We start from the raw sequence: 11514 nt of genomic DNA on the forward strand, positions 1-11514 counted from the left end.
TTAGATTGATTTATTTATTATGTATAGTGTTCTGCCTGCATGTACGCCTGCAGGCCAGAAGAGGGCACCAGATCTCATTATACATGGTTGTGAGCCACCATGAGGTTGCTGGGAATTGAACTCAGGACCTCTAGAAAAGCAAACAGTGCTCTAAACCTCTGAGTCCCTCCACTGAGGTCAAGATTGCTCTAGTTGTGCCCTATTAATTATCCAATGTGCTCCTCCACTTCTATACTCCCCTCAGAATACCTCTCAGTGTGGCAGCGAATTATCTTGTCTCGCCTGCCTCGCTGGAAGACATGAACCCTGAGCTGTCATCTCTTCTACTTGTGATAGTTGGTTTTAATAGTAACCTGCCACACATTAGCATCATCTGAGCAGAAAGCCTCACCTGAGAAATTGTCCTTAGCGCTTTAATAGATGTGGCAGCCCCACCCCAAATGTGGGTGGCACCTTCTGGTAGCCAGGATTCAAAAAGGGCACAGCAAGAAGATGATTATTCAGGGGCTGGAGAGATGGCTCAGAGGTTAAGAGCACTGACTGCTCTTCCAGAGGTCCTGAGTTCAATCCCCAGCAACCACATGGTGGTTTGCCACCATCTATAATGTGATCTGATGCCCTCTTCTGGCCTGCAGGTATACAGGCAGATATATGGATGATAATTAAACCTTTAAAAGAGAGAGAGAGAAAGGTTATTCAACCTTTGGTTGCTTGTAAAGTTGATTTCTCTTGCTGCTGCTGTCACCACAAATTCCTTCACTGATATTAGAATGAGAATCTGCAGGACACTATCATTAAGGACCAGCATCTGCAGGCTGCCATCACTAAAGACCAGCATCTGCAGGCCGCCATCACTAAAGACCAGCATCTGTAGGCTGCCATCACTGACTAAGGACTGGCATCTCCAGGCTGCCACCATTGACAAAGGACCAGCATCTGCAGGCAGCCATCACTAAGGACCAGCACCCCTCCCCCCAGGAATCTTCCAGGTGTCAGATTGGGACAGCCTCAAGGAGTGAGTAATACTGGCCTTGCAGTCTCTTGGGTGTAAAGCAGGTAATGTCACTATTTTGGTGCAAACTGGCTTAATAAATTATATATATATATGTGCATATACATGCATGTCTCCACCCTATTGGTTCTGTTCCTCTTAAGGACACTAATACACATGGTGTTTTTCCCCAAGTGCCTTGTGCAATGAGTTACACTCGGTGGGGCACCTTTAGAAATGTGTAAACTAGTGCCAGGCGGTGGTAGCGCACACCTTTAATCTCAGCACTTGGGAGGCAGAGGCAGGCGGATCTTCATGAGTTCGAGGCCAGGTTAATCTACAAAGTGAGTCCAAGACACCCAAGGCTACACAGAGAAACTGTCTCTAAAACAAACAAAAAAAACAAAAAACAAAAAAAGAAACATTTATTCCATATGTGTAGAATATGCATGCTTAGGGGCTGGGAGTGTTAAGTCAGTGGCATATCATATGTTTAGCACGCAGAAGACACTAAGTTCAATTTCTGAGTGTACACACACACAGGAGAGAGAGATAGAGATGGGGGGGGAGGGAGGTGTGGATGGGGGTAGGAGAATATAATACCCATGGGCTGGAGAGATGGTCAGAGGTTAAGAACACTGTCTGCTCTTCCAAAGGTCCTGAGTTCAATTCCTAGCAACCACATGGTGGCTCACAACCATCTACAATGAGATCTGCTGCCCTCTTCTGGTGTACAGGTGTAATAAATAAATAAATCTTTAAAAAAAAAAAAAAAAAAAAAGAATATAATGCCCAGCAACAGCCCTTGAAAGAAAAGAGAGCAAAAGCAGTGTCTTTCTTCCACAGTTCATTTATGGAACTGGGGCAGGTGATCTGACAGCAGATGGTAATATAAGGCCAGGAAAGCACAGTTCTTGCTCTCTGTCCCAGGATCCACCTGTGATAGGGATGCCTGCAAATGTTTCAAAATAGCCATCTGTCGCTGGGCGAGCTGGGTCTGGAGCTGGAGGTTAGCAAACACACATTGTAGGAGTTCTGGGCAGTCCTTGGGCTTCTGAGCGGCTCCTGAGGAAGTGAGGGAGGTGCAGGGGTTCAAAGGAAAGAGGCTCTGACGCTACAGCGAGGTCTGAGGGACTCTGTAAGAGCACAGCTTCCGAGCTACAACCCGAGCCAGGTGCAGGCCAGCTCAGCACACACCTCGGAGGCTTACCTGCCAATTCCACCTTGACTTGAAACTGCACCTCACCCCTCCCTCCCCGATACTTTTCTTGTAGTGCTTATGGCCATCTGGCACACTCGGAACAGCTCATGCTTGTCTAAGTTCCCTGCTTAGGGAACTTATGCTCCAGGGAGGCAAGGACTTCCATCTGATCTGCTTTAGTGTCTCCAGAATCCACAGAGCCCCAGGACATCCACATGCAGAACACATTTAAAAAGCTGGGCGTGGTGGCACGCACCTCCCAGCAGTGGGAGGCAGAGGCAGGTGGAGTCCAATGACTTCAACACAAACCTGATCTACACAGTGAAGTTCCAAGACAGGCAGAGCTGCATGGTGAGACCCAGTCTTAAAAAGAAAAAACCCAAGGGGCTGGAGAGATGGCTCAGAGGTTAAGAGCACTGCCTGCTCTTCCAAAGGTCCTGAGTTCAAATCCCAGCAACCACATGGTGTCTCACAACCATCTATAATGAGATCTGGTGCCATCTTCTGGCATGCATGTGTACATGCATGCAAAACATGGTATACTTAATAAATCTTTAAACAAACAAACAAACAAAAAAAAAAAACAATAAATCTTGGGGCTGAAAAGATGAACCAGGGGATAAAAGCACTAGCTGCTCTTGCAGAGGACCTGGATTCAGTACCTAGAACCCACATGGTACCTAACAAGTGCCTGCAATTGCACTTACAGGGGATCTGATGCCCTCCTCGGGCCTCCACAGGCATCACATGCATACAGTGCACAAACATGCATGTGGGCAAAACACTCATACACATAAAAAGATATTTTTTAAAGTATTACAGGGGCTGGAGAGATGGCTCAGTGGTTAAGAGCACTGGCTGCTCATCCAGAGCTCCTGAGTTCAATTCCCAGCACCCACATGGTGCCTCACAACCATCCATAATGAGATCTGCTGCCCTCTTCTATCTGATGCTGTCTTCTGTCATGCGGGCATGCCTGTAATAGAGTGCTTATATACATAAATAAATAAATCTTTTTTAAAAAGTATTTTTTTAAAAAAAAGCCAGGCATGGTAGCATACGCCTTTAATCCTAGCCCACTCGGGAGGCAGAGGCAGGAGGATTTCTGAATTCGGGGCCAGCCTGGTCTGCAAAGTGAGTCCAGGTCAACCAGGGCAGGCTTTGTTACACAGAAAAGCCTTGTCTCAAAAAACAAAAAACAAAACAAGAGAGAGAAGCCAAGCGTGGTGGCGCACGCCTTTAATCCCAGCACTCGGGAGGCAGAGGCAGGCGGATCGCTGTGAATTCGAGGCCAGCCTGGTCTACAAAGTGAGTCTAGGACAACCAAGGCTACACAGAGAAACCCTGTCTCAAAAAACCAAAGAGAATGAGAGAGAGAGAGAGAGAGAGAGAGAGAGAGACTGAGACTAAATATAATAAATATTACTTTGGTAATTGCCTATTCCAAGCTACATCCCTTTAAAATGTCTTTTAATTTTTTTTCATTGTATTTTATTTTACGTGCAGTTGGTGTTTTACCTGCATGTATATGTTTGAGGATATCAGATCCTCTGGAACTTGAGATACAGTTGTGAGCTGCCATGTGGGTGCTGGGAAATGAACCCTGGTCCTCTAGAAGAGCAATCAGTGCTCTTAACCAGAGTCATCTCTCCAGCCTTCTCCCTCCCTTTTTGTTTGTTTGTGAAACAGTCTTGAGTAGCCATGTAGTTCATGGAACTGAGCCAAGCCTGGTGGTACACGCCTTTAATCCCAGCATTCAGGGAGGCAGAGGCAGATGGAGCTCTGTGAGTTCAAGGCCAGCCCGGTCTACAAAGGGAGTCCAGGACAGCCAGGGCTATACAGAGAAACCTTGTCTGGGGAAAAAAAAATCAAGACAAACCAAAACAAAATCCTCTGGAACTGAAGTTACAGAATGGTTGTTAGCTGCCATGCAGGGTCTGGGAATTCAGCCCCATCTTTTCAAACACCAGCCAGTGCTTTTAACCCCTGAGCCACCTCTCCAGCTCTGAGTACCACATTTTTTTTAAAAGATTTATTTATTTATTATGTATACAATGCTTTGCCTGCTTGCACTCCTGCAGGCCAGAAGAGGACATGAGATCACATTATAGATGGTTGTGAGCCACCATGTGGTTGCTGGGAATTGAACTCAGGACCTCTGGAAGAGCAGTGTTCTTAACCCCTGAGCCATCTCTCCAGCCGAGGACCACCTTCTTGAACCTAGTTTCTCCCAAGTGCTGGCCTACAAGGTGTGCATCAGCAGGGCACGGTGGCACATGCCTTTAACCCCAGCACTTGGGAAGCAGAGGCAGAGGCAGGCGGATCTCTGTGAGTTCCAGGCCAGCCTCATCTATAAAGGGAGTTCCAGGACATTGAGGGATGTTACACAGAGAAATCCTGTGTCAAAAAAACCAAAAAAGAGACTGGGTGTGGTGGTGCATGCCTTTAATCCCAGCACTAGGGAGGCAGAGGTAGGTGGATCACTGTGAGTTTGAGGCCAGCCTGATCTACAAAGTGAGTCTAGGACAGCCATGGCTACACAGAGAAACCCTGTCTCGAAAACCAAAACAAATAAACTCCTCCTGCCTCTGCCTCCCAAGTGCTGGGGTTAAAGGCATGTGCCACCGTCAGTGCTCTGTCTCCATGTATACTTGCAGTCCAGAAGAGGGCACCAGATCTCATTACAGATGGTTGTGAGCCACTATGTGGTTGCTGGAAATTGTACTCAGGACCTTTGGAAGAGTAGTCAGTGCTCTTAACCTCTGAGCCATCTCTCCAGCCCCATTTAGCTTACTTTTTAAGTGTTTGCAACTACAGTGTCCATAAGTGGCTTTGTTAACCTCAGGAATTACACTGTCTGTGGCTGAGGGTTATGGCTGAGTATTCAACTGACTTCCCTAGGAGAAGATGAGTGAGAGAAAGTCAAAGCTGAATCCAAGGGAACAGTTACTATCTCCTTTTCTGGGTCCCCTTTAACTAGCAGGAGCAGCGAGCAATGTGGTCTCGCCTCTGCCTTGTGAGCCAAGTAGCTACTAAGTGAGAAAAGAGTACAGACTGGTGGAACTGGGGTAGAAAATGAGATCAGCCAAACTAAACAACCAATGAATTACCCCAAGTGAAAACGAGCAGTGGGGGTGCCTGGAAGAGGCCCCTGCCCGCAATGCAGGGAAAACTAAGGCCCTGGCACCCGCTCCTGCAGCTGCGCCTGCTAGTGAAACCTTCCCCACAGCCTTACCTGAAGGCAGCTTTGTTGTCTGGATGTTCAAGAAAGTGGCTGGCAGGGAATTTGCTTGAAGATTAATATAACTGGGGGAGGGTTTTGCTGGACAAAGACACACAGCGTTATCTTCCTCTTGGGCTGAAAATCAGGTGACTAAATCAAAACTCATTCTAACAAGGTTAGCCTGCCTTCCTCTGGCCCCTTTCTCTTGACCTTTCTGCTCTTTTTCAGTGTAAGACAATAACCCAAGGTGGCCTTGAACCCAGGATCCTCCTGCGTCAGGCTCTCAAACGTGGGATTGCAGGGTAAGACTGCCTTTCTAATTAAATCACTGTAACTGGCCTACGAACACAGGTAACAGGTCTTACCTGAGTATCCTATGTATCAGGAATATATACACAGAAAAGGTATAGAAAACAGAAGAATATGTGAGTGAAGGCAGGCCAGGGGTGGAGTCTAATGTACTTATTTGACATGTGCTGCATGCTTACTGCTGTATTAGACACCGAAGAGTACACAAAAGACATAGACAACATGGACTCTTAGCTGCTCAATATCAATTTAGAGAGGCAGATTGAGTCAGGTGAGACGTTATCTTCAGGTACCGTGGTGCACATCTGTAATCCCAGCACTTAGGGGATGGAGGCAGAAGGACCACCAGAAGTTCAACGTCAACTCAGCCACACAACACGCTCAGGAAGCCTGGCTGACATGAGACTCTCTGTGGACAACTCAAAGAATCGGTAGAGTGAGCCTTAAGATCTGGATGAAAGTAAGATTTGTACTGGGGTGAGCATACCCGCTAAGGCCGTGTGTGATCAGATGTAAAAGTAAGGGCTTAAGGGCGGGAAGAGATTAAAGTGAACACGGTGTTCAGGGGAGGCTCTATGTGGGGACATTTGCTGGCCTCTGACAGCTTGGAAAGCTTTTAAGGAACAGAGTAGGAGAAAGGTTAACATGACATGAACACGGGCTGCAGGGTAAGAAACCCCGGGAAACTGGCCAAGTCAGGAGACGAGGACGAAGAGGAGGAGGAGGAGGCGCATCATCTTTGACATAAGGACGGGCCACAGAAGCCTCTCCACGTAACCAAATCTGAGATGCTTAAGCTTTCTCTTAACATAATAGCCCCTCAAGAGTTAGAAAGTGGGGTTAAGCCAGACTGGTGGCAAATGCCTTTACTCCTAACACCCAGAAGGCAGCGGCCAGTGGGGTGTCTGTGAGCACGCCACAGCACTCAAGCCCATTGTACCACTAAGAATAGACGCATGTCCCAGCCTGGCCTCCATAGTGAGTTCTAGGCCAGCCAGGAGCACACAATGACATTCTGCCTTAAAAAGAATATGAATTAGCTGCTAGCAGCCCTGGGTGTCCTGAACTCGCTTTCTAGACGAGGCTGGCCTCAAACTCACAGCAATCCACTTGCCTCTGCCTCCCGAGTGCTGGGATTAAAGGCATGCGCCACCACACCCAGTGCTGCTAGCCTTAAAAATTGTATTTTAGCCAGGTATGGTGGCGCAGGGCTTTAATCCCAGCACTAGGGAGGCAGAGGTACGCAGATCTCTGTGAGTTTCAGGCCAGCCTGGTCTACAAAGAAAGTCCAGGACAGCCAGTATGACACAGAGAAACCCTGTCTCAACAAAACAAAACAAAACAAAATTGTATTTTAAGGGCTGGAGAGATGGCTCAGCAGTTGAGCGGGTATGCTGCTCTTTCAGAGGACCTGAGTTTGGTACCCAGCACCCACTTTGGGCAGCTAACAACCACCTGTTAACTCCAGTCTCAGGTGATCCACAAAGCAAGTGTCTGGCAGCCAAGGCTACTTAGTGAGACTCTGTCTCAAAAAAAGTGTGTGTGTGTGGGGGGGGGTTGATTAAAATGTCCTTTTCTTTATGCATATTAAATACAATGAGTTGTACATGGGAAAGTTTTTTTTTTCCTTTTGGGGTTTTGTTTTGTTTTTCTGAGATGGAGTCTTCCTATGTAAAACTGAGGCTGGTTTGCTTGGTACTCTCTATATGCCACATGGTAACTCCTGACAATCCAGGAGCCTCCCAAGAGTTGGAATTCTAAGAGTGAGTCACAGCTGGCTCTAGAAGAGATTCTAAAATTGATAACTATGTTACTTTTGGCAAAACCAGCCAAATTAGAAGGAAAAACTGATTGTGCTGTGCTTCATCTCAGCACCTGTTCTTCCTGTCCACTGAGCCATTGCTCTTCTGGGAAGCAGCTCTCTCCCAGATGCCAGCGGGACTGCTGAGACAGTACTCAGCTGTTCACCACTGAAGACAGGCACGTGTCCCAGTGTGGCCAATCCTGACGTCTGGGTTTCTCTGCCACTGTGCCAGCCAGCTGGGAGGCACATGCAGAGTAGGTCAGGCCGGCTTTGTTCCAGGATCAATGACCAGACAATGATAAGTGTCAAAACATTGTTAGCTGGACACAGTAGCATGCCCACGCTCGGGATGCACACTAGAAGACTGCCAGTTCTGGACTAACCTGGGCAGGATTGTCTCAGTAAACAAGCAGAGGCAAAAACCCCAAAGATGAAACCCAGTTTCTTCAGTTTGCTGAGCTGGGAGGACATAAAAGCTGGGCCTAGTGGAAGCTACTGAATTTGACCAGCATACCACAGGAAGTGGGTACAAGCAAGGCTGGCAGCAAGGGAGGACAGACAGATAGATGGATGGCCAATTCCAACAGTCAGAAGCCCGGCCCCAACCCCAGATGCTCTGGACCTCACAGCTCTTGAGCCCTCCTAAGCCATCTGCATGCCCCTTAATTACCTTTTGGACCCACAGCAGCTTGAGTTGGGGTTCCATCAATTAATCATAATCACATCTTAGATGAACTAAAGGTTCTGAGGTGAAAGGAGGAAATCAAACAGAAAATGAGAACAAGAAGGGACACTGAATTTGGATGGAAAGTCAAATGCTAGCCAGCCTCAAAAAGGGAAACAAGAAAGCTATAAAAATAAAATCCAGCCAGGCATGATGATGCACGCCTTTAATCCCAGCACTTGGGAGGCAGAGGCAGGCGGGTCTCTATGAGTTCAAGGCCAGCCTGGTCTACAAAGCGAGTCCAAGACAGCCAAGGCTATAACACAGAGAAACCCTGTCTCTGCAAGGCATGATATTAAAGGCATGCATCACCAGGCATGGTGGCATATGCCTATAAACCCAGCCCTTGGGAGGCAGAGGCAGGTGGATCAATGTGAGTTCGAGGCCAGCCTGGTCTACAAAATGTGTCCAGGACAGCCAAGGCTACACAGAAAAACCCTGTCTCAGAAAACCAAAATAAATAAATAAAATAAAATAAAAAAGATTAGTTTATTAAGTATACAATGTTCAGCCTGCATGTATGCCTGCACACCAGGAGAGGGCACCAGAACTCATTATAGAGAGTTGTGAGCCACCATGTGGTTGCTGGGAGTTGAACTCAGGACCTCTGGAAGAACAGCCAATGCTTTTAACCTCTGAGCCATCTCTCCAGCCTTTGGCTCTGCTTCTTAAGTGCTGGTACTACAAGTATGCAATATCACACACACATATGTATTTTATTTTTTAGACAAGGTCTCTACAACTCAGGCTACCCTGAAATTTGCAACAGGGGTTTACAGGTGAGGGTCACCAAGTTCAGGCTCTGATACATGTGTATATAGCATACATATGCACACACATATTTTCGTGTGTGTGTGTGTGTGTGTGTGTGTGTGTGTGTGTGTGTGTGTGTGTGTGTAGGCCAGAGGTCTACATCAGGTATCTTTCTCAATTGCTCTCCACTTATTTATGTGTATGGTGCGGTTGGAGGCCAGATGGTGGCATCAGATCCTCTGAGACTGGAGTTACAGACAGTTGTGAGCTCTCATGTGGGCGCTGTGAACTGGACCTGTGTCCTCTGGAACAGCAGCCAATGCTCCCAACTGCTGAACTATGTTTCCTGCCCCCTCCACTTTACTTTTTACTTTCTTGGGGGGGGGGAGGCAAAGTTTTCTATGCAGCCCTTGCTGTCCTGGAACTCACCATGTAGACCAGGCTAGCCACAACGTCACAGGAATGCATCTGCTTCTATTTCCTCAGTGCTAGGCTGTGTGTGCCACCACAGCCAGACTCACTTTATTAAAATTTTTTTTTGATAGAGTCTCTCACCAAACTTGAAGCTTATCAATTCAGCTAAACTGTTTGCCCAGTGGCCTCCAAAGATCCACCTGTCTACTCTATGTTACCTGCCTCCACAAGTACTGGGGATGCAGACCTATGCCACCACACCTGGCTTTTTACCAGGTTGGCCTTGAACTCAGAGATCTGCCTGGCTCTGTCTCCCCAGTGCTGGGATTAAAGGCCTGTACCACCATTGCCAGGCTTTTTGTTTGGTTTTGTTTTTTAGGTCTTCATATTTGCATATCAAGGACTTTACCCATCTCCCTAGTCCCCTGATATATCTTTTACCATGACCCTAAGAAGTAGGTAGTATTAGAAGCATTGAACTTGAGGAATCCCACGTTAGGGGAATTTGGTGAGGAGTCCACAGCTGGCACATGGCAGTGCTAGAATTAAACTAGGGTCTCTAGCCGGGCAGTGGTGACACAATCTTTAATCCCAGCACTTGGGAGGTAGTCAGGCAGATCTCTGTGAGTTCAAGGCCAGCCTAGTCTACAGAGCAATTCAGGACAGCCAGGACTACATGAGAAACCCTGTCTCTAAAAAAACAACCCTCCCCCCCCCAAAAAACCCCACAAAACAAAAAAAACAAACGAACAAAAACATCAAGCTAGGCATGCTAATGCATGCCTTTAATACCAGCACTTGGGAGGCAGCTGCAGGTGGATCTCTGTAAGTTTGAGGCCAGCCTAGCCTGCAAAGTGAGTCCAGGACAGCCAAGGCTAACACAGAGAAATCCTGTCTTGAAAAACCAAAACCAAACCAAACCAAAATCAAAGCCAGTAAGATGTGGTGGTTCATGCCTTTCTGCTCAGGCCCTAGGTCATGACTGTAACCCCATTGGTTGGGATGTGGGGTACTTTGGAAAGAGGGCTACCTCAAGTTTGAGACCAGCCTAAGCTACATGGTGAATTCCAGGCCAACTATGGCAGCAAAGTGAGAACTGTCTCCTCCTTCACGCCCCCTGCAAAAAAAAAAAAGAGTCCCACAAGTACTTTCTAAGTAAGCAAGTGGCACCGGGCGTGGTGGCACACGCCTTTAATCCCAGCACTCGGGAGGCAGAGGCAGGCGGATCGCTGTGAGTTCGAGGCCAGCCTGGTCTACAAAGTGAGTCCAGGATGGCCAAGGCTACATGGAGAATCCCTGTCTCAAAAAAAAAAAAAAAAAAAAAGCAAGTGGCAGACAAAATAAACACGAAACCAGAGTCATTTCTGCACACGTTGGGGAACTCAGGAGGGATGGCCTTTGGGGAAGGGGAGTAGGGCCTGTGACACACCTTTTTCCTTAGTAGTATAACTAGTGTGCTGCTCCATCTCAACAGCAACAGGTATGGTGCCTGGGAAAGAATCACAGGGTCACAGGGTCAAAGAACACTTTTGTTTCCTAAGCTTTCCCCAGCAGGTCCAAACTGGCCTAAGCAGCTCTAATTTGGGGAGGCAGAAGTGTGACAGCGTATACTATCTCATACAGGTGCCGGTTTTTAAATTTAAAATTTCTATTTTTAGGGCTAGAGAGATGGCTCAGAGGTTGAGCACTGTTTGCTCTTCCAGAGGTCCTGAGTTCAATTCCCAGCAATCACATGGTGGCTCACAGCTATCTGTAGTGAGGTTTGGTGCCCTCTTCTGATGTGCAAGCATAAATGTAGTCAGAGCACTATACACATGTATAGTAAATAAAGCCGGGCGTGGTGGCGCACGCCCTTAATCCCAGCACTCGGGAGGCAGAGGTAGGTGGATCGCTGTGAGTTCGAGGCCAGCCTGGTCTACAAAGTGAAGTCCGGGACAGCCAAGGCTACACAGAGAAACCCTGTCTCAAAAAAACCATAAAAAAATGTATAGTAAATAAGTGAATCTTTAAAAAATTACATTTTTATTTTTAATTATGTGTACATATATATGTGCATATATGAGTGGATTCTCCCTCGAGCTCAAGTTATGTCTTA

The 11514-nt window shown here is 47.2% G+C and overlaps 1 protein-coding gene across 2 annotated transcripts; it reads right to left on the reverse strand.

Moving 5' to 3' along the window:
* Positions 1 to 1838: 1838 nt before the first annotated feature.
* Tsacc (TSSK6 activating cochaperone) lies at positions 1839 to 11131 on the reverse strand. 2 transcript variants are annotated; one of them, XM_051156849.1, is made up of 4 exons: positions 10870 to 10900; positions 9681 to 9701; positions 5428 to 5550; positions 1839 to 2053 (listed from the first exon to the last, which is right to left on the reverse strand). In XM_051156849.1, exons 1-4 carry the CDS (start codon positions 10883 to 10885, stop codon positions 1839 to 1841), a joined length of 375 nt encoding a protein of 124 aa, XP_051012806.1. In that variant the 5' UTR covers positions 10886 to 10900. The 2 variants fall into 2 exon arrangements, with proteins under 2 accessions (XP_051012806.1, XP_051012805.1); XM_051156848.1 differs by lacking the exon at positions 9681 to 9701 and having other exon boundaries at positions 1839 to 2056; positions 10849 to 11131.
* Positions 11132 to 11514: the final 383 nt, after the last annotated feature.

The sequence above is a fragment of the Acomys russatus genome, chromosome 15 (assembly GCF_903995435.1).
Source record: "Acomys russatus chromosome 15, mAcoRus1.1, whole genome shotgun sequence".
NCBI classification, from domain to species: Eukaryota; Metazoa; Chordata; class Mammalia; order Rodentia; family Muridae; genus Acomys; species Acomys russatus.

Coding starts and splice junctions, on each gene's coding strand:
- Tsacc (XM_051156848.1), bottom strand. CDS start 10,885: ATGGAGCAGCACACTAGTTATACTACTAAGGAAAAAG. Junction 5,551..10,848: donor TTATACTACTAAGGAAAAAG/GTGTGTCACAGG, acceptor CCTGATTTTCAG/CCCAAGAGGAAGATAACGCT. Junction 2,057..5,427: donor GACAACAAAGCTGCCTTCAG/GTAAGGCTGTGG, acceptor TCACTTCCTCAG/GAGCCGCTCAGAAGCCCAAG.